Source organism: Eptatretus burgeri, chromosome 8, assembly GCF_056783735.1.
Source record: "Eptatretus burgeri isolate ZD-2024b chromosome 8, Ebu_testis_v1, whole genome shotgun sequence".
In the NCBI taxonomy this organism is placed as follows: domain Eukaryota; kingdom Metazoa; phylum Chordata; class Myxini; order Myxiniformes; family Myxinidae; genus Eptatretus; species Eptatretus burgeri.
The window spans coordinates 39,960,016-39,984,273 of record NC_140968.1 but is presented as its reverse complement, the minus strand read 5'-3'; the positions used below and the strand labels follow the sequence as shown (position 1 = coordinate 39,984,273).

Here is a 24,258-nt window from a genome sequence, read left to right as displayed (position 1 = left end):
CGGGGTTTCGGCTAGTTTAAAAGAATTGAGCATGGACAATCCCCAATCAATGGGCATCCATGGGGAGAAGGAAATTCATCCTGAGGAAATACCCCACTGAGTGCGGTGACAAAAGCGGCACCATTGTTATGATGTTGCTGATACCTAGAGTATCCCCTGGGAGTGACGGCACTTCCCCAAAGCTCAATGGCTGTTTTAAGTGTTTTGCTCATGCTCCATTACAAGTCTTAGACCTAATTAAAAATAAAATGGAGTACCTCACTGTCATTATAGCATTTACAGTGGTGGCCTGCAAAAGTATTCACCCCCCCCCTCCAATGTTTTTACATTTCGATGCCAACTGAGCTTATTTCATGATGCTTTCAAGTCAAACTTAATATATAGTCTTCACAAACTCCTCAAAAGTGATAAAGCTAAAAAATGCAGATAAAATGTGAGATTAACAGAGAAAAATCAGATGATTCTCATTTGCATAACTATTCAAACCCTTTGCCTAATTAATCCTAAATCACTTCAGGAGCAAAATTTTTTTTAAAGGTTACAAAACAAGTGTAATAGGTTTCACTTGTATGTAAATCAATGGATGGTGCAAAGTACAGGAGAATCCTTGATGAAAACCTGCTTGAATCAGCCATGAATCAAACTGGGGAGGAGATTCACATTTCAGCAGACCAATAATCCGAAGCACAGAGCTAAAGCTACTCTGGAGTGGCTGTATAAGAAGAAAATAAATGTTCTTGAGTGGCCCAGTCAATGTCCTGACTTGAACCCAATTGAACATTTAAGGCGAGACTTGAAGATTGCAGTCCATCGAAGATTCCCATCAAACTTGGCAGAACTAAAGCAATTTTTACATGAAGAATGGGCAAAGATCTCACAATCTCTCTGTGCAAGGCTGGTAGAGACCTACCAAAAAAGACTTGTAGCAGTCATTCCTGCAAAAGGTGCTTCCACCAAGAATTGATCTAAGGGGCTGAATACTTTTGCAACCAGTGATTATTGATTTGTACATGTTTTTTGTCGGTGTTCCTGACATGTAACCTCCTCCAACTAAAACAGTGTTTTGTTTGATCTCTTCAGTTATGAATGAAAAAGTTAATTTGGAAAAATTGCTTCTGCATCATTTGTAATTCATTTAAATGTGGCATTATTGGTCAGGGGTGAATACTTTTGCAGGCCACTGTTAGTTGCATCAGATGTGGCAATAAATGTGAATTGTTGCTCCCAGTTTGCTGGCTCGAAGACAGAAGACAACATTTGAATTTTTTCCCCCTCCATCCCTACCTCATTTCAAACCCCATGCAGACACAAGCAACTTGCTAGTTGTCCCCCACCCCCCGACAAGGTTAGAGACGTGGAACATTAAAATGAGCTCCGTCGGACCAACCGAATGACTGATCATCTGTCCATGCTATTTCAAAAACCGTTGAACATTTCGCTTTTATTTTGCAGGTACGTATCAATTGCTCATTACATAATCTCAAGCTGATGAGAAGACGGCAACGGCAATGATTGGCTTAATTATGTTGCGACAGCAACCATCTCTGTAACTTGGCTTGTGCATGTGATAACTTAGCTTGGGAAATATCACGTGCACAAGCCAAGGAACCAAGATAGTTGCCATCGAAACATCATTTTGAAGACTGAGCTTTGATATTCCAGATTTACCTTTGGAAAAAAAAACTTTGTAGATTTCGCTTTGATATTGCACAGATCTATTCCTCATACCATCAAACAGGTGGGGGACCTAGGGTATCAGATCTTTGTTGCCTTCATCACCAAAGAGGGATGGAGGTTATGTTTTTACCCCATCTGTCTGTCTTTCGTTTGTCTGTGAACAGGATATCGCAGAAAGTTGTGGACAGATTTGAATGAAATTTGGTGGAGAGGTTGGAGTGTGTGACAAGAATGAAATGATTAGATTTTGGCGTGATGCATAATGAATGTGCACTCCGTCATATGGGATGTTAAGATTGATGGCTTATCTGCTTGCAATTGCTGGTGGATCTTATCCCTCGGTATTTTTTGCAAAAGTTGGGCAATTGTGTGCAAGCTGCTTTAATGATGCGCAACCAGGCATACCACTGAGAATGAAAAGGTGCTGGGCTACCAAGATAATTGGCCACCAATGACAAAACACTTGCGTTTCACGTGCAAGGCAATGCATCATGTGACGTGTCCATCAGAAAACCATGAAGCTTGAGGATCTGTTTGCCAGCATTGGTCGTTGGTGGATGTTAAAGGTCCCATGGTGTATTTCTCAAAGAGTGGGTGAGTTATTACCAACACCCTGAACAAATTACCAGATGGGGGTTGCCAGATGGTCCTTTCAGAAAGAGATAGTGAGATTTGTCAAGATTCAAAGATGTATTCCAAGTGTTTGACCAGCTTGTGATTTTTTTTTTCAAGGTCTGAAGAGAGGGAAGAGGCTGCAGCCTGTCTGGAGGATGAGAGATGTCATGGCATAGGGTGGAGTCATAAGCAAATAAATAAAGAGTATTTTCCAGGGAGTTAGAGAGATCACTAATGAAGATCAGGAATAGGACTGAGCCCAGAACACTGCCTTGGGATAATCCAGCCTTGACAGAGAGAGAGAGAGAGAGAGGAGATGAAAGGCTTCCGTTGAGTGCTACACGTTGACCCCGAGAGTGGAACTGGCCTTGGATGCCATAGGCAGACAGTTTGGAATGCAAGGCAGGATGCCAGACTGTATAAAAAGCACAAGATATCTCCACAGACGGCCCTGAACTCATATCTGATATTGAGGGCCTCCATCCATTGTTGGGTGAGTAGAAGCAGCATGTCCAAGGTGGAGTGACCTGGTCTGAAACCAAATTGATGATTTGAGATGAGGTTGTTGGAGAAATGGAAGGATTTCATATCAGCTATGATGATGGATTCCATGACCTTGCTGATGACTGGAAGTCAGCTGATAGGTCTGTAGTTAAGTGGATCTGTTTTTGCACCTTTTTTCTGTTATGCTGTGATGCTGGGGGATTTCCAAGCAGATGGAAGATGATCAAGCACAAATGACAGGGTGAAAAGGGCAGAGAGAGAGGATGTGCAAGACCAGCAGAGCAGGTTTTTAGGATATGTGAACAGTAGCAGAGTCAGAGTCGATGGGTGAAAGAATCTTATCCACCTTCTCAGGTGCAAAAGACAGAGAGTCCATGAGAAGTTGGGTATGACAGGGAAGGGTGATTACCCAGAGTAAAGGGTTGGGGACAAAATATTTGGAAGCAAACACAGAACTGAGGCATTCAGCCTTCTCATGAGTGGAATCGGCTGTGGTGCCATTTGAAAAAAGGGAAGGGACGGAAGGTGAGCATACACCAGAGACAGACTTAACGAGTTGCGACCAGGTTTTAGAGGTGGGAGACACATTTGAAAGTTCATTGTTGAGGTTGGACAGATGTTGTTTTCTGGCTCGCCTAAAGAGTGAGCACACATTTGTTGCCGATTTTTTAGAAAGCACAGAGATTCCCTTCGGTCAGATTAGCCTTCCAGGAAGAGAAGGCAAGTAGTTTCAGAGTAACTGCATCACCACAGGATTGAGTGTACCATGGACAGGAAGAAGGGTAGGATAATTGAAGATGAGATGGGATGAATCTGTGCATGAAAGGGCAGGTATCTGTGGAAGAATTCCCAGGCTGAGTTAACATCAGGGCAGTTGATATTGGAGACCAGTCCTGAAGAGAGATGGCTGCTTGCATTCCCTGCCAATCTGCCTGAGTGAAATGCCAGACTTGACAGCATTGAGGCAGCTCTCTGAGAATATCCAGAGAGATGCTGACTTTCACAATAATGCGATCAGAAGAACCAATTGAAGCAAAGAAAGAGCAGGAGACATTTGCAGGAAAGTTTGTCATCACCAAGTCCAGAAGGGAGGACTTGCCATTTGGAGAAATCTGGATTGGAATGTTGACAGATTGAATCAGTCCCATGGAGTCACAGAAGTCCCTTGCTGAAGTGCCATGGCTGGTGAGAGAGGTACCAATACCCATCCAAGTTGCATGGTTAGGTCCATTGAAATAGCCAATTATGAGGAAGAGAGAGTTGGGATGACTGATTAAAAGTTTGTCTATGTTGTCTGAGAGAGATGTAGATGGTTGTCGTCACTGTTAGGGGAATGATACAACACAAAAATGAACAAGATGTGGGAGCGGAGGGGAAGTGGCAGCCAGAGTTACTCCTGGACATGGTTGGAAGGTGTAAGGTCAGTCCATGGACAGTGAGAAATTTAGTTATTGATGTAAAGTGCAACTCCACCACTGGAGGGGTGAAGCTTTGTGGGGGGAAATGAGGCTTTGGGGGGTGGGGTATGGGGGAAAGGTTTGAGAGTGAGAGGTGCAGGGGAAGGTTTGAGTGTGTAGGGTGCATGGGAAGGTGAAGGTTTGTGTAAGTGAGGTGTGGGGAAAGTTTGAGTGTGTGGTGTCTCGGTGAAGGCTTGAGTGTGTGGGGTATGGGTGTGAAGGTTTGACTGTGTGGGGTTTGGGGGGATGGAGGGGTTTGAGGGTGAGATGTGAGGGAAGCATTTAGAGGGTGGGGTAAGAAGGGAGGCAGAAAGGGGAGACATTAAGTTTTGAGAGGGTGAGTAGGGGTGGTTGCTTTTCCTGATTTCATATTCCCAATTTTGACAGACAGATCATGGGATGGGGGGTTAGAATGCTTTTTAAACACATGGAGAAATGCTGCTCTGTATGAGCAGGAGTGAGATGGGTGGGGAATGGGGGGGGATGTTTTTAGATGAGGCACAGAGCAGACAAAAACCTCAGAAAAATAATCCTTTTGAAGAAGAAGAAGCATATATCATGGTGAAAAAGCAGAACATGTGCAACATTTGTGAAGGAGAAACAAGGGTTTTAATGCATTCTTAAAATGTTCCCTTTTTTTTAAAGAGGAAGCATTTGTATTTAACGAGAAAATACCACCCGTTGCTTCACTGATGGGGAAAACTGAGAGGTGGGGAGAAAAAGGAGTAGAGGGAGAGGGGTGCTGGAGAGAGAGGGGGGAGAGTGAGAAGGAGGTGGAGGGGGTAAGAGAGATGAGGGAGGGGAGTGAGGAGGGGTGGGGGAGCGAGGAGGGAGGGAGAGTGAGGAGGGGTGGGGGAAGGGAAGGCAGCATGAGGTGAGGGGAAGAGAAGGCAGACGTGTGGTGGAGCGTTAATTACGATTCATACCGTCTCGTCAAAATGATTCTGCATGGAAAAACAGTGAAGATGGAAACAAAATAATGTCTGAAATCTATTTTCTACTGGTAATTCGATAAATACCACCCAGAGACAAACACCGCCCCGACATGTCCTGAGATAAACACCATCCAGACACGTCAGAAGACAAACTCCCCGCTGGACATTAGCACCGCCCAGCAGTGTTGGGCACCGATAACCAAAAGGTTAACTTCGATAACGATAATCCGTAAACCCCAATTTTTAAGTCCGATCACAAGAATCCGGGAATTATAATACAAAGTTATGGGAAGTTAACGATAATCCAATAACGATAACTACTTTTTAACAGATATTCAAAAAAACAAGGAAAAAGCTTCAAAACCCATAGAAAAGGCTTATTTATGCTAAACCCAAGAATAAAATAAGCATTATGCGTCTTTTTAGAATCTATGACACTATGTGCTGTTAGTAAAAAAATAATAATAATTTTGTTTCTTCAATTTTAATGTATTTCCAACAAACACGAACCGTTTTTTTGTAATTACGTAAAGATTGGTATTCCTGCCAGTAAACCGACGGCTCTTTCATGCTCGTAGTACTTATACAGCACCTCGGCATTTTTTGGAGTCGGCTCGCATCGCCATGGAGGAGTGCTGTGCGCATGCGCATGAAACTGTGTGAGCACAGGCTCCGCCCCTTGTGCAAGTTTAATCTCGCGAGAAGTTGACTCGTTGTGTTGTTCTATTTCCTAAATCATGGCGGCGTCAGATCTCATCGTTCTGATGGTGATGTTACCTGATGGTGAAAAAAAGTAAAACGATAAATATGTTATCGGACTAAAAAAAAAAATCGAGTTATCGGAAGTTAACTGATCCGATAACGATAAATGGAAGTTAACTTCCAATAATAGTCCGATAAAAAAAGTTAACTTCGATAATTATCTGTTATCGGATTATCGCTTTTGTGCCCAACACTGCCACCCAGGCATGTTTGGAGACAAAAATCACCCGGACGCATCCGGAACCAAGCTGTTAGTCCCGACATAACCACAGTCCCGACCCGTATGGAGATAAGCATTGTCCAGACATAACCACCTTCCAGATACATCCAGAGACAGAGAAAGAGAGAGTGGGGAGGGGAGAATGAGAGAGGTGTGCAAGGGGATGCTGCACTGTATCGGGATGGGGTAGAGTAAGGATGGAACAAAAAGAGAGAGAGAGAGAGAGAGAGAGAGAGAGAGAGAGAGAGAGAGAGAGAGAGAGAGAGAGAGAGAGAGAGAGAGAGAGAGAGAGAGAGAGAGAGAGAGGTGGGGTTAGGGGAGTTAGCAGAGAGAATATGTTATGCTTTACGAAGAAAACACACACACACACACACACACACACACACACACACACACACACATGGCCTATATAGACGATTTTTCGGGAATCGTCAGGTTGGAGTCAGTGTGATTACAGACTACAGTATGTACTGTATACAATCCAGAAACCTTGAGCAGCTTTTACCAAAAAACAACGTTACATTTATGTAGATGTTTGAGGGAGATGTTCCCAAACATTAATCTTTATAAACAGCTGCATGTGATGGGTGGAAAAAAATTTGGCTCAGTAATTTAGAAAACATGTTAACACAGCAAAAGGTTCAGAAATCGGATGTTATCAAATATATTTTACTTTGAAACTCACAAAGAGAAACATGTAACCTTTGTAAAGCAAATCTGATCACCAAATGCTTTAGAAACAGGCGTGAAGACAAAGGAAAACCTGATGGAATCTCCATAAGATACGGGATGAAACTTTACCACCATGGTACCTGTAACAGGCATGGCATGTCCACACACCCGCGGAGAGTCCGTACAGATCCAAATCGACCAATATGTGCCACGTCGGTGTGCACTGTACACGTACCTCTACCTTGTAGTAACTGTCGACTGTACATCCTGAGAAGGAGAAGAACTGTACCACTATTGACTGTGGGGCGGGGCCAGTAAGTGGTTTAAGCATTCAATCAAGCACTCCACTGGAACGCCTGGCTTGACAAGCGAATTACCAATTACCGACAACAAAACCATGCACCCGGAAACGCACAAGCAATGTCCGAATTGGACAAATGAACACTTTATTAGCATCGGAACTGCTGCTAAGTTCAAATCTGGAGCTTACATTTTGTTAACTGACTTGGTTTAAGAGATTCTCGAGGTTATGGCACGGGCGGAAATGAAATAAAGCCATGAACACTAACATCTCCAGACGTTTATAAGTATTGCAATGTACCTAGGGATTTGTAACTATCATGAATAGGCATTCGATCATATAAGTGAGGAAAGTGAAAAAGGAAACTTTATTGTGAAGAAATCATTGCGGCCTGTTCCAAGTCAAGGCATGGTTGAGCAGGCCAAAAAAACATGGCGGCTTCAGACCTCAGCGAGGTTACCCAGGAAACCTCTAAAGACCCCAGAGAGCGAGGTGGCCGAGGATGCAGCTGATGAAGGATATAATTAAATAAGGCCGTCGATTATCTTCAAAAGGGGTATTTCAATTAACAAAAACACCCAATTTTCACTCTCGCACTTCCTTGGAGTTCCCTTCATATACATACAAAGTTTCAGGCTGCTAGGTTTTATGATTTTGGAGTTATGGAGGAGACACACACACGTTTGTGTCGATATTTAAAGACACTCAAAAGACAATGATAACATTGCACATTGTTTATTTATTGCTAATATTGGGAAAGGGAGAGGAGGCTAAATGGAGAAAATGAAAGCAGAAAAGGAAGACAAGGAAGGGGTCCTGAGAGAGTGGAAAATAGTGTTGTGAATTCGCGCCCCGCCGGCGTGCGAACGACCGCATGTTACCAATAGCGGCCGCTTCGCCCACCGAACGTGCAATTCAGTCATGACCCTCTCGGAACAACGCTGGGAGCTAGTCACGGGTGGGGGTTTAACCTCACCACAACTCAGTCCGCATTCTACCCGCGCAAAATAGGGTCCGATCACCGAATGGTCGATTTACCTAAGTACCCGCGCGGATAGCGTACCGAGGAGTTGTACCACGCCACAGGTCGACTCTGGACAGGAACCACTGAAGCGGCTCTTTCCGTGCTACAGGGATAACCGAGCGGAGTTATCGTCAACCTTGACGGTTCAGATTATTTACCGGGCGTTAAAACCCACTATTAATCCCTTACGTGATGCAAGATGGAGATTCAAACAAAGGAAAGGATGCAGCGAAACGGGGAACAATTGGATCAGCACATTTATTCCGCGCCACACGGCAGCACGGAAGGCACGTATATTACAGTCAAGCAAGAAAACACAATAAAAGCAAGCAGATCTACAACCGAATATAATTTACATGGCAACACTTATCACAGTTATACTTTTCAAGACTGGCGCCACCCACAGACATTTACACAAAACCCCAAAAGAAAAGGAAGTCGCGACTTCCCTTAACGTGTCGAGTCCTTGGCGACCGTAACTCCGAGTCCCTCCGGCGTGGTCCACTGTGCTTGTGCCTCGCGCCTGCACGTGTCGTCCGCCCGACAGGGACGAACGAACAGAACCTCCAACCAGGAACAATCACCACAATTCTCAACAATCGACCGAACCAACCAAAAGCCAGGACTCTCCACAATTCCCCTTTAGGGACAAGGGAACAGGGACAAGGGAACGGCGTTCTCATCGACCTTCACGCCCACAACTCTCGACAATCGACCGAACGAACCAAGAGTAAGAGCTCTCCACCCCTTGACAACCGACCGAACGAACCAAGAGCAAGGACTCTCCACACCCACGCCTTTTGTAGGGTGGGGCTCCGCCCTTCGCTCCGCCCCATTTCTGGCTCCACCTCCTTTCTGGAAGCTTCCTAAAAAGGGGCGTGCCCTCTCGTTCCCCCCTCCCCGCATCGTGCGGGCGACGAGGAAAGTCAGTTTTGGCTCGGGGCCAGGGAATTATTCCCCCAAAATCATGCCCCCACCTTTTTTCACCTTTGACCTCTGACTGAAATCGCACCTCCCCCATGACAAAGCGCGGGAAAAGCAGAAGGGAAAATCTGGCGGGAGTTTTGGGCGGGAGATGCCCCTTCGCACCCTGGTTGCTGCTGCCACTCCGCTCCTTTCATCCGTCCCGCTGGGATTGTGGTTGAACGGTGCTCGTTGAATGGCGAGTGGCGAAGATGGTGGTAGCGTAGTTGTGGAAGGTGGAGTCGTGTAGTGAATGGCGTGATCGTTGAGATGTTAGTTGTTCTTGCACCAAATTAACGACAGCAAAAGAAAAACGACTCACTGAAGAATCGCAGCCCGAATGGATCACATATATTCCCTCTACACAACGGGTTTGGGCTAACTGCACATGTACCTATGGAGATATCTCACCTGAGGACCCTTTATGGTGTATTGCGAATTTCCACAACCGTAACAATAGCGAGAATAGGCCGGGGGCCAGTGTGACCTATCTTGCACCCCCGCCCCTACCCCCCTCCCCGCAATATATATATATATATATATATATATATATATATATATATATATATATTTTTTTTTTTTTTTCACTGATACCACAGTGTTCATATATATCCCAAGTATCAAAAAAAGATGTTCCCAGAAAAATAACTCATTTGCATTATGCTTTATTAAGCTGTTTCCATGGCAACCAATCAAAACTAGACGAATCTCACAAAGATCGGCAAAATGTTAATATCTCCATCAAATATAAACATAAAATCACAAAATTGGTGTCAAATTAAAGGTTATACATTTACGTATTAAAATATTTTTTGCTTATGATAATCAGCTCATTTGTATATTGATTAAATTTGACTCGAAGACAATAATTCCCACAAAAATGCAAGAATTCCCATTTTCTTTCCTTGTAATTACCACACGTCAGTTTTTTTGTCAAAAAAACATTACTTAAGTGTTGCCAGATACAAACCAGGTTGGCAAAAAATATATTAAAATGTTTTGAAATTTTTTTTTTAGTCGGCTAATTAGCATAAAATACAAAGCACAATGAATCGTTCGAAAATCATGCGAAATCAGATTAATCAATAGAATTAATTACCTGGGCCTGATATAATACATAACTGCGACTTATGATGTCTGTTTAGTTGGTGTTTAAGGGAAACATTACTATTTTCTGTTTGAGTAAAAGTAGTGGAAATAATTTTAAATGCATTGATATGCTAATTAGGATCCACGATTATGGAAATTCTCATTTTCGTAAATATCTCAACTTCTGGTACATGGAAATTTGTAAATGAGGAATCTACACAGAAGTTTGGAGGGTCAAGGAATAGTGTGAATGTATTTCCTTTGTTGTCAGAGATGTAGAATAACGTTTGGATAGCTTAATTACATGCAAAAATGGAAACGGCTTCATAAAGCAGAGGGCAAATGAGTTATTTTTCTGGGAACATCTTTTTTTTTGATACTTGGGATATATATATATATATATATATATATATATATATATATATATATATATATATATATATATATATATATATATGAACACTGTGGTATCAGTGAAAAATTGTCGCGGGGGGGGGTGCAAGGTTGGTCCCACTGGCCCCCGGCCTAGAAAAGGGAACGAAGTTGGGGAGGAGATGCAAGTAAAAGAGAGAAGTTTGATGAGAAAATGTTTGTCACGATAAACAACATGTCGAGGAACAGAAACCTCATGCCAGATTTGAAAAGGGACTCACGTGGGACCATGTCTGTCGCCGCTTCATCGCCGTCTCCACAATATTACCGCAGACTCCACTTGCCCCACGGCCACGACCGGCTCTCTTTGCTGTCACGAACTCCCTCACCGTACTCGAGCATCGAAGTAACCCGAACGCCACTGAACCAAACCCCAGACTCCCGCAGCACTTCACGATTTATATAAAAAAAAAAAGATCCGGAAACGCCGGCAACATGTACAAACTGAACTCAAGGGATCACGATGGCGTGAGCCTGCCTGTTGTCATGGAAACCGGAAGACTTTTCTTCCTTTCGTTTTCACAGCGTTGCGCCTTTGTCCCTCGTCCGATACCGTTTGTAATTACTCCACAATAACTTGGACCTATAAATAACGGTAATTTCACACTTCGCATTCTTAACTCGCCGCTCAAGCCGCCGCTCGTTTACCTCTTCGTTCGAAATATATATATATATATATATATATATATATTTATATATATATTTATATATTTATATTACTTTAAATCGCTGGATATCCGTTGTTGATATCTCTTGACTTGACTCGTTTATATTGACTTGAAGCGTGAATGATTCTCGGCCGGCAGGACGATGGGTTCGTTCCGGGTGACACGACGTTGCCTGGTGGAGGTTCGATTCCCCTCTCATCGTTCTTCATCGCGGGGTTACAATTAAGGAACTCAGGGCACGACGGATCATTTCGGCCATTTACATCAAGCCTGTGCTCTTTCAACCCCACCAATTCAATCTCCTGAGTTCAACGGTAATTTCACTGGGTAGAGGAGATCGTGGTGGGAGGGGGTGGGGCAGGAGGTGGTAGTAGTTCTGGTGGGGGAGGAGGTGGAAGGGTGGTAATTGTGGGAGAGTAGTAGTTGTGGTGGGGGCAGGAGGTGGGAGGATAGTAGTTGTGGTGGGGGGCAGGAGGTGGGAGGATAGTAGTTGTGGTGGGGGGCAGGAGGTGGGAGGATAGTAGTTGAGGTGGGGGCAGGAGGTGGGAGGATAGTAGTTAAGGTGAGGGGCAGGAGGTGGGAGGGTAGTACTTGTGGTGAGGGAGGAGGTGGGAGGATAGTAGTTGTGGGGGGCAGGAGGTGGTAGTAGTTCTGGTGGGGGAGGAGGTGGAAGAGTAGTAGTGGTGGGGAGGAGGTGGGCGGGGAGTAGTTGAGGTGCGGGGGAGGGGGTGGGAGGGTACTAGTTTAGGTGAGGGGCAGAAGGTGAGAGGATAGTAGTTGTGGGGGTGCAGGAGGTGGGAGGGTAGTAATTATGGTGAAGGAGGAGGTGGGAGGGTAGTAATTGTGGTGAAGTAGGAGGTGGGAGGATAGTAATTGTGGTGGGGAAAGAGGAGGTGGGAGGGTAGGCAGAGGGTAGTGTAGGAGGAAAACAGTGTGGCAGGGAGAGCATCAGTGTGTGTGTGTGTGTGTGTGTGTGTGTGTGTGTGTGTGTGTGTGTGTGTGTGTGTGTGTGTGTGTGTGTGTGTGTGTGTGTGTGTGTGTGTGTGTGTGTGTGTGTGTGTGTGTGCGCGCGCGCTTGCGTTTTGGTAGATTAAGAAGTGTTATCGGATGATGATACATATATAGGCCGATACAATGGCCCATCCATACTTTTTCTTGTGTATGGTAGCTTGGCTGCCAGGAAGCTATAATTTTGTTGGGGCACAACTATGCCACCACCCCTGTTACCAGCACACTGGTACTCATTTTGCAGACCTCGGTGGGATGACAGGCTGAGTCAACCCCACGTGGTGTTAATTCATCAATCAACGGGGATCGAACTCAGGACCCTAAGATCCCAGACCATCCATCAATTGGGACCATACTCTATGCAGAGCGTTGGTGCTGCCGAAGCAGTCTCCTTGGCTATTGGGCACAATCCTGGACGGGTCGCCACTCAAACACAGGATACTAGCAAGCTGGCACTCATTTTGCCGACCTCGGAAGAATGACAGTCAGAGTTAACCCCACCTGGTATTAATTCAACAGCCGAGTGGGATCCCAAGCCCACTACTCTAACCATTAAGCCAACACCAGGCATAAAATCCCAAATCCACCACCCTAACCACGAAGCCAACACCAGGCTACCCATCCATACTGATACCCAAGCTACTAACCGACCGTTCCTCTATCTCAATCTCCATCCCCATTGCTGCTCGCTAGGCTCGGTACAGTACCTCTCGAATTCCTGTTTCAACGTATCTCCTGTTTCTGCTGCCTCTTCCTTTCCAGGGAGAGCATTCCATGCATTAACTATACACTCTCAAGGTGACTCTTCTACCTTCATTTTGCACGTTGGTGTGCACGAGAAAGACCCTGATGGTCTCGAGTCGAGTGGGAATTTGTCATTTGTTCAGGGCATTCGTTGTCACATGCCAACTCTTCACGAAACACTGAGGGGTCTTTGAGGATCACCCTCAGCCAATGATGCTACCCCACAGCCTTGTGCTGCATACGAGCGAAAAAGAAGAAGTTCGAATTTAAAACTGACTATAAACCACCATCCCTGCTTTGCGTCGGATTGGATGTTCAGCCAGGTGCCAATTTACTTGCAGCTGATACTGATGGATCTTGGAGACCTTTTTTGCCTGCCAAGTCCCACGGAATTTCCTCTGCCTTGGAGGTTGGCTCAATAAATTTGCTGGACCCAATTTGGCAGCTCTGAAGATCCCAGCAGTCGTTCCGAAAGAGATGCAGAAAATGTTTTCAGCCAAAAATATGCTTCCGTTTGTCTCCTAATTAACACCTCCAACATCGTGAAATCTGCACAAATGGGCTAATGCAACGACATCAGCTCAAATGTGGTCATGATCACAGCGAATTTAAAAATAACTTTTCAACTTGTGGATCTTCCACGTCAGCAAGACTAAAAAGCTTTGATTCACCTGATTAAGCCTGGTGTTGGCTTAACAGTTAAGGTGGCTGGCTAAAGATCTTAGGGTCTTGAGTTTAATGCCTTCCATTGAATTAACACCAGGTGGGTTCAGTCAAGGACAGTCAGCCTGTCATCCTTACAAGGTTGGCAAAGAGTACCAGCAATGACTGCATCAGCAACATAGCCACACACCCAGAAAGTGATGCAAGCAGCAACCGCAGGCTGCACACGAACGAATAAATAAATAAATAAATAACCTGATTGTTAAGAGATGGATTAGGATTGCAAAACATTTGCCTTTTCTATTCTGTAGCCATATCATCCGATGGGATGGTGTGGAGGTAACACACTTGGAGAATCTCATATGGGTCCGATTCCCAACCGAACTGTAATCTATCGGAAGGGTGCTTTACCAATGGGGTGGTGCATCCAACGTGCGCTGTCCATCAGATGGACGTAAGTCGGGGTGTCTCGTCTGCTAGCATTAGTTGGTGTACGTTAAAGATCCCCAGGGTGTCTTCCATGAAGAGGAGATGAGTTAGTGCCAGCACCCTCAATTAATTCCAAATGCACGTCCTGCCGACCGCTGGGGAGGTAAGGTAAAGGCAATTCACCCAGTTGAGAGAAGCTTGGGAATAGTAAGCAAAGCAAATGGGAAGGGCTGCCGGTTGTAAAACAACAAACAATACGTCACCCTTTAAAACATTTAAGATATGGGGGAACACATGGGGGTAAGGAGAGAGGAAGGAGAGGTTTTGTTTCTCTTTTAAAAAAATTATTTCAATATATTCAAAATTGTGTCGTTGATTGTTATCTCCATAATTCAGGTTTCATAAGGTATAACGGAGCCCTCCCATGACTCGAAGTATCCTCCTTCATTTCTGTAAAGGGTCACGATTCATGGACCAAGTTGTGAAGTTTTTGTTCTCAAAGTTTTGTTTCGAGGGCTGTTTCAGGATCGTCACTGAGCCCCAGATAGCCTCAAACTGTAGTTCATTTGTGGTAATATTCCCAGGAATGGTTTGTAGGATCTCTTTTGCTCCAATGTTTGTGCTCTTCAGCTTTCAGGATCTTTTCACTTCATTCTTGAGATCTTTATTTTCTTTTTGGTCATTTTCATGATTTCTGTGTTATTTAGACCAAAATCACTGGGTACCGAAACCTCAATTAACAATGTCTTCTTTTCCTTTTTGTTTCTGAGTACCATATCCAGTCACAGTGCTCTGTTTTCCATGTTCACACTGGTTGTGGGATCATCAGGTCGTACCGTGAGCATTATGTCCTTATTTGCAATGATTGCTTTGGTTCATGTTTCCATGAGTTTTGTGGAAATGGATATTGAAATTTCTTCAGATGTACCAGTGGATTACTTCACATACATTGGTGTGCCTTTGTGTGAACAACTGTTCTGACATGTATGTGTGTACGTGTGCATCTTTGAACAGAAAACTATTTCACACTTAAGACCCACACCTATTTATTTATTTGAATCAAAAAAAATTCAGAGAATCTCATTATCCCATCAGCACAACATAACAAGCACACCTATACCCACAGACCATAGTGATCCAGTTAATCTACCTCCCATTTCTGAGTACATCCCTGTATCCCTCTATCCCCTTTGCTTTGAGCTATCGGTACATGCATAATCCTATTTTAAACCTTTCTCTTGTCCCAGCTATGACTACCCTCACAGGATGACCATTGTTTACATCAACAACTGTGTGAAATACCCCTGCCTCACTTCTGTCCGTACACTCTTGAGCTTGCCTGAATAAAAAAAAAATACAAAAATTTTTTTCCTCTGAGAAAATATATTTTAGTGAGTTTTGGAACAACAAAAAATAGGAAAAAAATAGGAGAAAAAAATATTACTGTTAGTTTTGGAACAAAAATAAATAGAAAAATAGGTGCAAAATAGATTTTAAATAGCCAGTTTCAAACAAAAAAATAGGGAATAAATAGGAGAAAATATATTTTAAATCGGCAGTTTTTGAACAAAACAAATAGGGGGGAAATCGCAACCACTTTTGTGTAAAACAAAGTATCGAAAAATAGTGGAAAAACTGGCAAATCTGGTGTAAAAAAACCAAAGTCCAGAAAAAGTGAAAAATGACTGGTGTAAAACAAAAAAGTACAGAAAAATAGGGGAAAAAAAAGCATTATATCTGCTGTAAAAAAAAAAAAACACATGCAGGAAAATAGTGAAAAAATAGCAACCACTTTAGTGTAAAACAAAGTAGATAAAAATAGTGAAAAAATAGCAGCAAATTTGGTGTAAAAACTACAAAGTCCAGGAAAATAGTGAAAAAATAGCAACCACTTTGGTGTAAAACAACAAAGTATGGAAAAAGTGAAAAAAATAGCAAAAAAATTGTATTAAAAAAAAAACAAAGTTGGGAAAAAAGTGAAAAAAATAGTACTGCAACCATTGAAATCTGCAAAATAGTAAAAACAAAAAAAAAAAAATAGGAAAGCAAACCTATCTTTTTGCTATTTTGGGGGGAAAAGTTTTTAAATAGCATTGAAATACCAAAGATAGCCTAGAAAAATAGGGGGGAATTTTTTGTTTTGCTTACTGCAAATCGACTGGGGTGGCTCTCCAGTCCATTTGTTGTTTATTCAAGCACTGTGTCGACCATTTAAGCCCCAAATCCACAATATGCCATCGATTTGCCTTTTCACCATTCTCATCTGAGAAGATAGCTCATGATGCTATCTAACAGCTTGGAACCGTAGGTTCACTATCCCACTGTGGCATGCTTCACTGAACGAAGATCCACCTGGTCCTTCCACCTGGAAATGTGCAAATCTTCCCTTTCCCAAAATTTAGACATTTCACGGTTAAAAAGTTGATTTTGATTGGTTGTTGATTTTTACCAAGTTGATTGAAATTTGATTGGTGGTTGACTCGAAGTTGATTGGTTGTTCCTTCCTGCCAAACCATGCTAAGTGAAAATAACAAAATCATCCAAGTGTTGTATGTTGAGCACATAGGTCTGTTTTTACTTGAAAGTGGTGAGCTGCAGCAGCTTACTCATGGTGAAAAATTGTGCATGCAATTATGGATGATGAAAAATAAAAGATGCTATTGCGGGTCAATGTGAAAAGAGAAAAATATATATATATATATATATATATATATATATATATATATATATATATATATATATATATATATATTGTTGTGGTTCTCTGAACCGCATGCATACAACAGATAGGTGTCCCAAGACAGTTATGCCATTAATATACGTGTATAGTTCCCTCCCTTTTGTTTAGCGGGCCAACAGGGAGTGTGTTGCGATGGTCTAATAGTTAGGGTTATTAAAATCATTTTCCCGTCCATTTCATTCCCACTCTCCTTTTCTTTTCTGAGGTAAATTCCGTGACGTGCGCTAGGTGCTGGACTGTCGCTTTGAGCTTCCACGAGAACCCACGGTACCCTCCCCTCTGATCACTCCTGAGGTAAATCTGCCTGCTGCACCGTCTACCCAAAACCTGACAAATGCGGTGAGTCGCGTGCGTTTTCGCTGTAAGGTGGGCGGGCTGCCGTGCCGCCGTGGAGGATCTGTTGCACCAACATCTACCCGAAACCCGGCCCAAGCTGACGGACCACGTGAGGGGTCGGGGCCAATCAAAGCGCCCGATTCGGGTGATGACGACGAATTTGGCATGATCTCTATAAAAGCTTCGGGCTCTATAAAAGACGGAGAAGCTCCTCCGTCTAGGTGGTGTGGTGTGGTGTGTGTGGGTGTTTTCACACGGTGTGTTCCTGCTTCTCGTCTCCGCCCACATGACCTCGCCTCCTGTTTCTGGTCTCCGCCCACTACTCCACCCTCACACTCTGCATTCCGCCCTTCTCCACTCAAGCTCCTCCTTCAGAACACAGGCTCCACACATATGGCTTGGGCCAGAGACAACGCGACTACTGTTGGGTACGGCACCTCGGAGCATCCCCTCCCCCGAAATGCCCAGGTACTGAGAGCATAACCTCAACCCCCTCCCTCCCTGGCTGCAAAAGTCCCTTCTCATCGGAGTATCTGTTTCTGTGTGTGTCTGAGTGGGCTGGCGCCTGTCTGTTAAGTAAATCTGTAGAAGATCATTATTGTTGTTACTGTTATTAATCTCGCGTTAAGTCTGCCCTGTGTCTGCTTTCGTAAGTTGCTTATATTATTGTCGCACTCCACACCTCTCTCCTCTTTCCCTGCGTGACATACCCAATAAATCTTCACGGTGCCACATACCTTTCCTCGCTTGCTTGTTAATAAATAATTATCATTTGGAGTGTTCCCTGCTCGTTTTTGTCTTTTCTCCCATTGGTTCAGCATGGTCCGAATCGAACTCCAAACAGGAATGTATTCCCAACGATCCGTTCCTTTTTGCCGGTACGTCCTTGGCAGTGTCGCTCGGCTGCATCCGATCCGGAAAAGTGATCCGATCCGGTAGAGTGATCCGGTTCGGGAAAGGCGTACCGAGGGCATGGTTCCCCGGTAATTAAACCACGCGATTAATTAGGTAACCCGATTAACCCATAGACGGGAGGACCCAAGGTCACGCAGTTGAGTTATTGGCGTCCACTGTCGGTTAAGCGACCCGCCGCGTCACGGAATTTTCTGAGGCAAAATCCGCGACGTGCGCTTGGTGCTGGACTGTCGCTTTGAGCTTCCACGACAACCCACGGTACCCTCCCCTCTGATCACTCCTGAGGTAAATCTTCCTGTGGCACCAACGTCTACCCGAAATCCGACATATGCGGCGAGTCGCGTGCGTTTTCGCTGTAAGGTGGGCGGGCTGCCACGCCGCAGTGCCACTGTGGGGGACAGCAGTGTGTGACGGCCTACAATTCCATGGAGTCTTGTGGAAAGACGTAGCTTCCCTCACCAAGTGGTCTTCTCACCTGACCCCACGGCCCGCAACAATATATAAATATATATATATATATATATATATATATATATATATATATATATATATATATATATATATATATATATATATATTACATATAGTGTTGTGGATTTCAGAATCGGATCCGAGTAATGCACACAAAATTCAGGTCCTCGGACAGTTATTTCCATAAATGCATGTTCAGAATAGACCCATCCCCTTGTCTGGTGGGATTATGACTCTGATGCGTTGGAGAAGGGTGGAGAACAGGTTCCCTCTATTTCTCATGGGATAACCTTTTCCTCTTCACGACACGTTCATAACATGATTTTACATCAGTTTTCATTTCTGCATGAGCAATATTCACCATTTGTATATGCAATACATAACCGTTAGCCCAACGGAGACTCATTATATTCCCTTTCCATCAAGACACATTTGCTTGAAAATACACTATTTACACATTTTATTTTGGTTATCATTTGCACATTAGACTTACAGGACATTTGAGTCATTAAATCACACCACAAACTTCTTCTGGACAGTTTATTCTGACGGACAAACATGGCTGTGGTCTCGGATCATTTACCTCAAACATCCACTTTTTTCCATTGACGTTTGACACCCACATTTTTTTCCATCGACGCTTGACACCCACCTTCTTCCGTCGGGATCAACACCCTGTTCAGCAGCTCAATGGACACTCACTGGCTCTTGTTCGTATCGGGCTGAACAAAGAGGTGATAATTGCCCATTGACGTTTTGTGAGCGCTTCACGTTTTCACTCGGTTGTTCCAGCAAATGGCTGCTTTCTGGCGTTCGTCCAGAGCCCCAAACATGGCATAGAAAGCCAAGCCTGTGTTAATTGGGAGTTGCATCTTGTTTGATGGTCAAGAGAGAATGACCGTGAGAATGGACGGTTGGAGGTCACGTGCAGTGATGCGCCCATAGGCAAGCTGGATTTGGCTGAAGTCGTGCTTGAGGCTCCGCCCACACCGGTCACCAAAAAAGGACAGGAGGACTGCCTTGCTGACGGTTGATGGGATATCCTGATGACAGTTGGTCAGAGATCCTGATCAGAGTTGGTGAGAGATCCTGCTGATGGTTGGGGATGGCTCCTGTCAGTTCCTGATGGAGGGGGACAGCAGCAATGGTGGTTGGTGACAGTTGACCTGTTCCTGCTGGTTCTGCTCTGTACCTGACTCTTGGCATACCTGATTATTGGTGTTGCTGGTTCCTGGGATGGCGACGTGATGTCGATTGTTGTTCGACCCTTTTTATGGGTGGGTGCACGGTGAGGCAGGGCGCTGGCAGCGCAAACAAGCCAAGATGTGGAGAGCTCATTTGGAGAGATAGACCAAGGCATGCTCACATATTTTGGATAATTTTAATCAACGCACGACTTCTTCTGCCTTGTTAAGCCGAGACCGGATTTATTTTTCCCCCTGGATGATCTGATGGGTACCCATGTTTCATGTTTAATTGTTAAGTAAGGCATAGTGATAAGCATCTGCTATTTGTCCATTTTTCTACAAATGCTTGTTGAATTATTTATTTGTTTGAGATTATTTTGTTGATTGAACATTTGATTTTAATTCATCCATTTAATTGACAAGGAAATAAAAAAAGTCCTTCACTGCATATATTTTTCTTAATAAATTCCTTGTTGACATTTTAACCTGTCCATGATTGTCATTTCCTTCCATTGATCCAGCATTGTCCAAACCTAGATAGACTGGGAGATTATAATTCCCAAACTAATTAACCTGTCATAGTCAGCATGCGCCAGCGGTAAACGCTCGGCCACATTACTTAATCCCGGTCAGGAGGCCACATGACCTCTCGGTAAATGGCAAATTAGATGGTGGACACTGGAACACGTGGTTAACTGAATGGCATTCGTGGTTGTTTCGCAACCCACCGCACCACAAAGTTAATTGTGATCGGTGGCTCCAGGTCTGATTCTTCTGAGGAGAAATGAGGATTAACCCCCTCATAATACACTTGGTACCCGTGGCCATAACAATACATATCTATCTATCAATATAAATATATATATATATATATATATATATATATATATATATATATATATATATATATATATATATATATATTTGCAACATGACAGGGGAGAGTATCCATAGCTTGACTGTGGTAAGCATAACATGGTCCATGTTTTTCAAGTAGGTTTGATTACCATGTAACCGTGATTTGTCGGAATAAGTCATCTTGTAAAATGTGATGCTGAGGAGGCAGTGCATGTAATTTATAGATAGGATAGTTTGGGTAATATTGTATGCGTAAACACCTCTTGTTTGTGAGCAGGACCAGGTGAGGACTTCCCATCTCAAAAGGCACATGTCTCATATGTACCAAGAGGCCATCACGATCTGTCTAGCCAGTGTGTGTCAGCCATGGTGGCATCATGCGATGTAGTGACCGAAAGCAGGAAATGGACTTATATTTAATTGGGACCGCCCCATGGGTCGGATGACCTGGATGATGACTCCGCCCAGTGGATCAGGGAAGCACAAGGGGGAGTGGAGAGAATGGACACACGTCGATGGAAAACTATGGAATCCGATCCAACAGATGCATACAAACATCTCGCTCCTCAGACAGTTATTTCCCTAAATGCATGTCCAGGATAGGCCCATCCCCATGTCTGGTGGAATTCTAACTGCGATGCGTTGAGAAGAATAAAGAATAGATTCCCTCTCTTATGGAAAGCTCCTTTTTCTCTTTACGACAGACACATTCATGCACGTGAGATAGCCGTTAGCCCTTGGAGGCTCGACACCCGCCTTTTTCCATCGATGTTTGGCACCCCGTTCAGCAGCTCTATGGATGCTAACTGGCTCTTTTTCGTATCGGGCTAAACATTGAGGTGATAATTGTTGTTGACGTTTTATGAGCGCTTCACAATTTCACTCGGTAATTCTGGCAAATGGCTCATTCATGCCATTCGTCCGCCCCACAAACATGGCATCGTAGGCCAGGAATTATCACAAAACTGGCAGTTTGTCAAGTGCAACAATGGGCCAATAGGCAAGGTGGATTTGGCTGAAGTCTGCTTGAGGCTCCGCTCAGATGGGCCACCTATAAAAAGGAAGAGAGGACCGGTTTTTTTTTTTTTTTCGAGTGAGTGAGTTGGAGTCAGTCAGTTGGCGATAGCTAGGTGCGATTCTGATGGCTTTGAGAGTTGGTTGGTGGTCGCTGGTTGTGGTTCTGGCAGCTTTGGAAGATGGTCGTTTCGTCATTTCCAGTCAGATGGCTGTTTCGTCGGTTCCAGTCAGATGGTCGTATCATCATTTCCAATCAGATGGCTGTTTCGTCGGTTCCAGTCAGACGGTCGTATCATCATTTCCAGTCAGATGGCTGTTTCGTCAGTTCCAGTCAGACGGTCAATTCATCGGTTTCCAGTCAGACGGTCATATCGTCATTTTCAGTCAGATGGTCATTTGGTCATTTCCAGTCAGCTGGCTGTTTCGTCGGTTCCAATCAGGCGGTTGACGAGTTGGTGACAGTTGGTGACGGCCTTGCATCCTTAGTTTCTCACAGCACCTCAGCTTTTCACAGCTCCAAACAGCTGTCCATCGGTTGTGGCTCCTGGCGGTGGGTGACCCTCGGACTGTTGATGCTCGTTCTGCTCGAGACCTGCTCTTGGCGTACCCGATTATTGGCGTCCCTGGTTCCTGGGAGTGACGACGTGATGTTGATTGGCGTTCAAGTCTGTTCGCGAGTGAGTGCACAGCAAGGGTGGGCGCTGGCAACGGACAAGGCATGCTCACACATTTCAGGACGTTTTTATTTGACATACGACAACTTTAATTTGGTGAGTGAGACGTTTTCTCTTTTTTCCCCACCGGAATGATCTGCTAGGTACCCATGTCTCGTGTTTAATTGTTAAGTTAGGCAGAGAGATAAGCATCTGCTCTTTGTCCCTTTTTCTTTCAGTGCCTGATTGATTATACATTTATTTGCTTACGATTATTTTGATTGATTTTTATTTATTTATTTTATTATTAATAAATTGCTTTGTTGACGTTCCAACCTGTCTGTGTGTGTCCTTTCCTTCCATTGATCCAGCATTGTCCAAACCTAGATCTCTCTCTATCGAGTGCAGCCTGCGGCTGCTGGTTGCATCAATGGCTGGGACGTGGCTTTTGCCGCTGATGCAGTGTCCCCCTTACCAGTACACTGGTGCTCATTTTGCTGACCTCGGAAGGATGACAGGCTGAGTCAACCTCCTGGTGTGTATTAATTCAGCGGCCAATGGGGCTTGAACTCCGGACCCTAGGATCCCAAGCCGCCACCCTAACCACTAAGCCAAAACCAGGCTGTCCGAACCTAGATAGACTGGGAGGTAATTACCACACGAATTGACCTGTCATTGTCGGCACACACCAGCGGCCGCTGTCACACTCGCCGCCCTAATTAAGATCTAATCAAGATAAGATTGGTGCTTTGCCGAGGGCATGCTCCCCATTCAAGAAACCACGTGACCTCTAGTTAAATGGCAAAATTAGACGGTGGACACTGGAACTCGTGGTTAACTGATTGGCCTTCGTGGTTCGAAGGCCGAAGTCACATTTGCTCTACAGCGAGGATACGGTGGCCGAACGTCCTCTGAATTGACAGAAATGTGCGGCGGCCGCAGAGTTTCTGCGATGGCCTCAGGGTGGCCCTATGCCATTTGGCTATCTTTTACAAGCCATAGGGGTCGCCATGGAATTATAACGCGGAGTTATAACTTTTTTCATTTCTACGTTGGCCATAGCAATTTGACATGCCGTACTTGTGACATAGTTGTGTTCCACGTCGACCGTACGTAGGGTGTATGGTGGGCTTGCGTTATTCGTGCGGCTGCCGTAGTCTCTTATCAATGAAAAATGAATTTTGCCCTAAAAACTGAATACATTTTAAAAAAACCGAACACAACGAAGCGTTCATGTTCGTTCACGGGTCTCCCCCACCTGTTCGACCCACATCTTCGCGTTTTGTTCATTCAGTTCGTCGGTGGAAGTTCTCGTGAAAGCATCTCTCGTGTGTCGATCGCTACTTTACCTCGTGTTTTCACCTTGATTTGTGCTGTTTTTTTTTTTACTCATCTTGTGTTTTCATTAATAACAAAAAAGCAATCCGATCACGTGATGTGACGGACTGTCGGGCAAGGATTTAATTTCACAGAAAAACCGGTTGTAATTTGGAATATCCATGATTACCTCAGCCCGATGCGTTTGATGAAAGCGATTGTGGTTCTGGGGGCATCGTGTTTGATGAGCTGCCCTGGGGGCAGCGCTCGCAGAGTATGCGAGCGATCGGAACCCAGGCTGGAGCTCGAGCCTGTGTGAACCTTTGGATGCACTGATTCTACCAGTTTACATACAATACACCGCCACCGAAGGTCATTTACTCATCTTATTTTAACTTAAACATGAGCCTGGTGTTGGCGCAGTGGTTAGGGCAGCGGCTTGGGATCCAAAAGGTCCTGAGTTCAATCCCCATTGAGCCACTGAATTAATACACCAGGGGGTTCACTCAGCCTGTCATCCTTCCGAGGTCGGCGAAATGAGTACCAGTGTACTGGGCCGGTGTATACCCCAGTTAAAATAGGTGTACCATATCCCTGTGTC

General features: G+C 44.4%; 1 protein-coding gene and 1 long non-coding RNA gene across 10 annotated transcripts in view; one reads left to right on the top strand and one right to left on the bottom strand.

Annotated features, from left to right (window-relative positions):
• Window positions 1–11,099, bottom strand: part of CEP89 (centrosomal protein 89) — a 159,772-nt gene extending 148,673 nt beyond the window's left edge. For 7 of the 8 annotated variants that reach the window (XR_015060850.1, XR_015060851.1, XM_085891682.1 and 4 more), the window contains exon 1: window positions 10,873–11,080. Coding sequence is in view for 5 of the 8 variants with exons in the window: in XM_085891682.1 (XP_085747808.1) it covers window positions 10,873–10,899 (27 nt within the window). In the remaining 3 variants the exon portion in view is untranslated. Of the gene's footprint in view, window positions 1–10,872 lie in introns of all 8 variants that reach the window. The other variant, XM_085891686.1, reaches the window with a different exon arrangement.
• Window positions 11,100–11,146: 47 nt separating this feature from the next.
• LOC147021586 (uncharacterized) overlaps window positions 11,147–24,258 on the top strand; it is a 39,204-nt gene continuing 26,092 nt past the window's right edge. Inside the window, exons 1-2 of one of the 2 annotated variants that reach the window (XR_015060854.1) lie at window positions 11,147–11,246; window positions 11,458–11,633. This is a non-coding gene — a long non-coding RNA (uncharacterized LOC147021586). Of the gene's footprint in view, window positions 11,247–11,381; window positions 11,634–24,258 lie in introns of those variants that run through there. The other variant, XR_015060853.1, reaches the window with a different exon arrangement.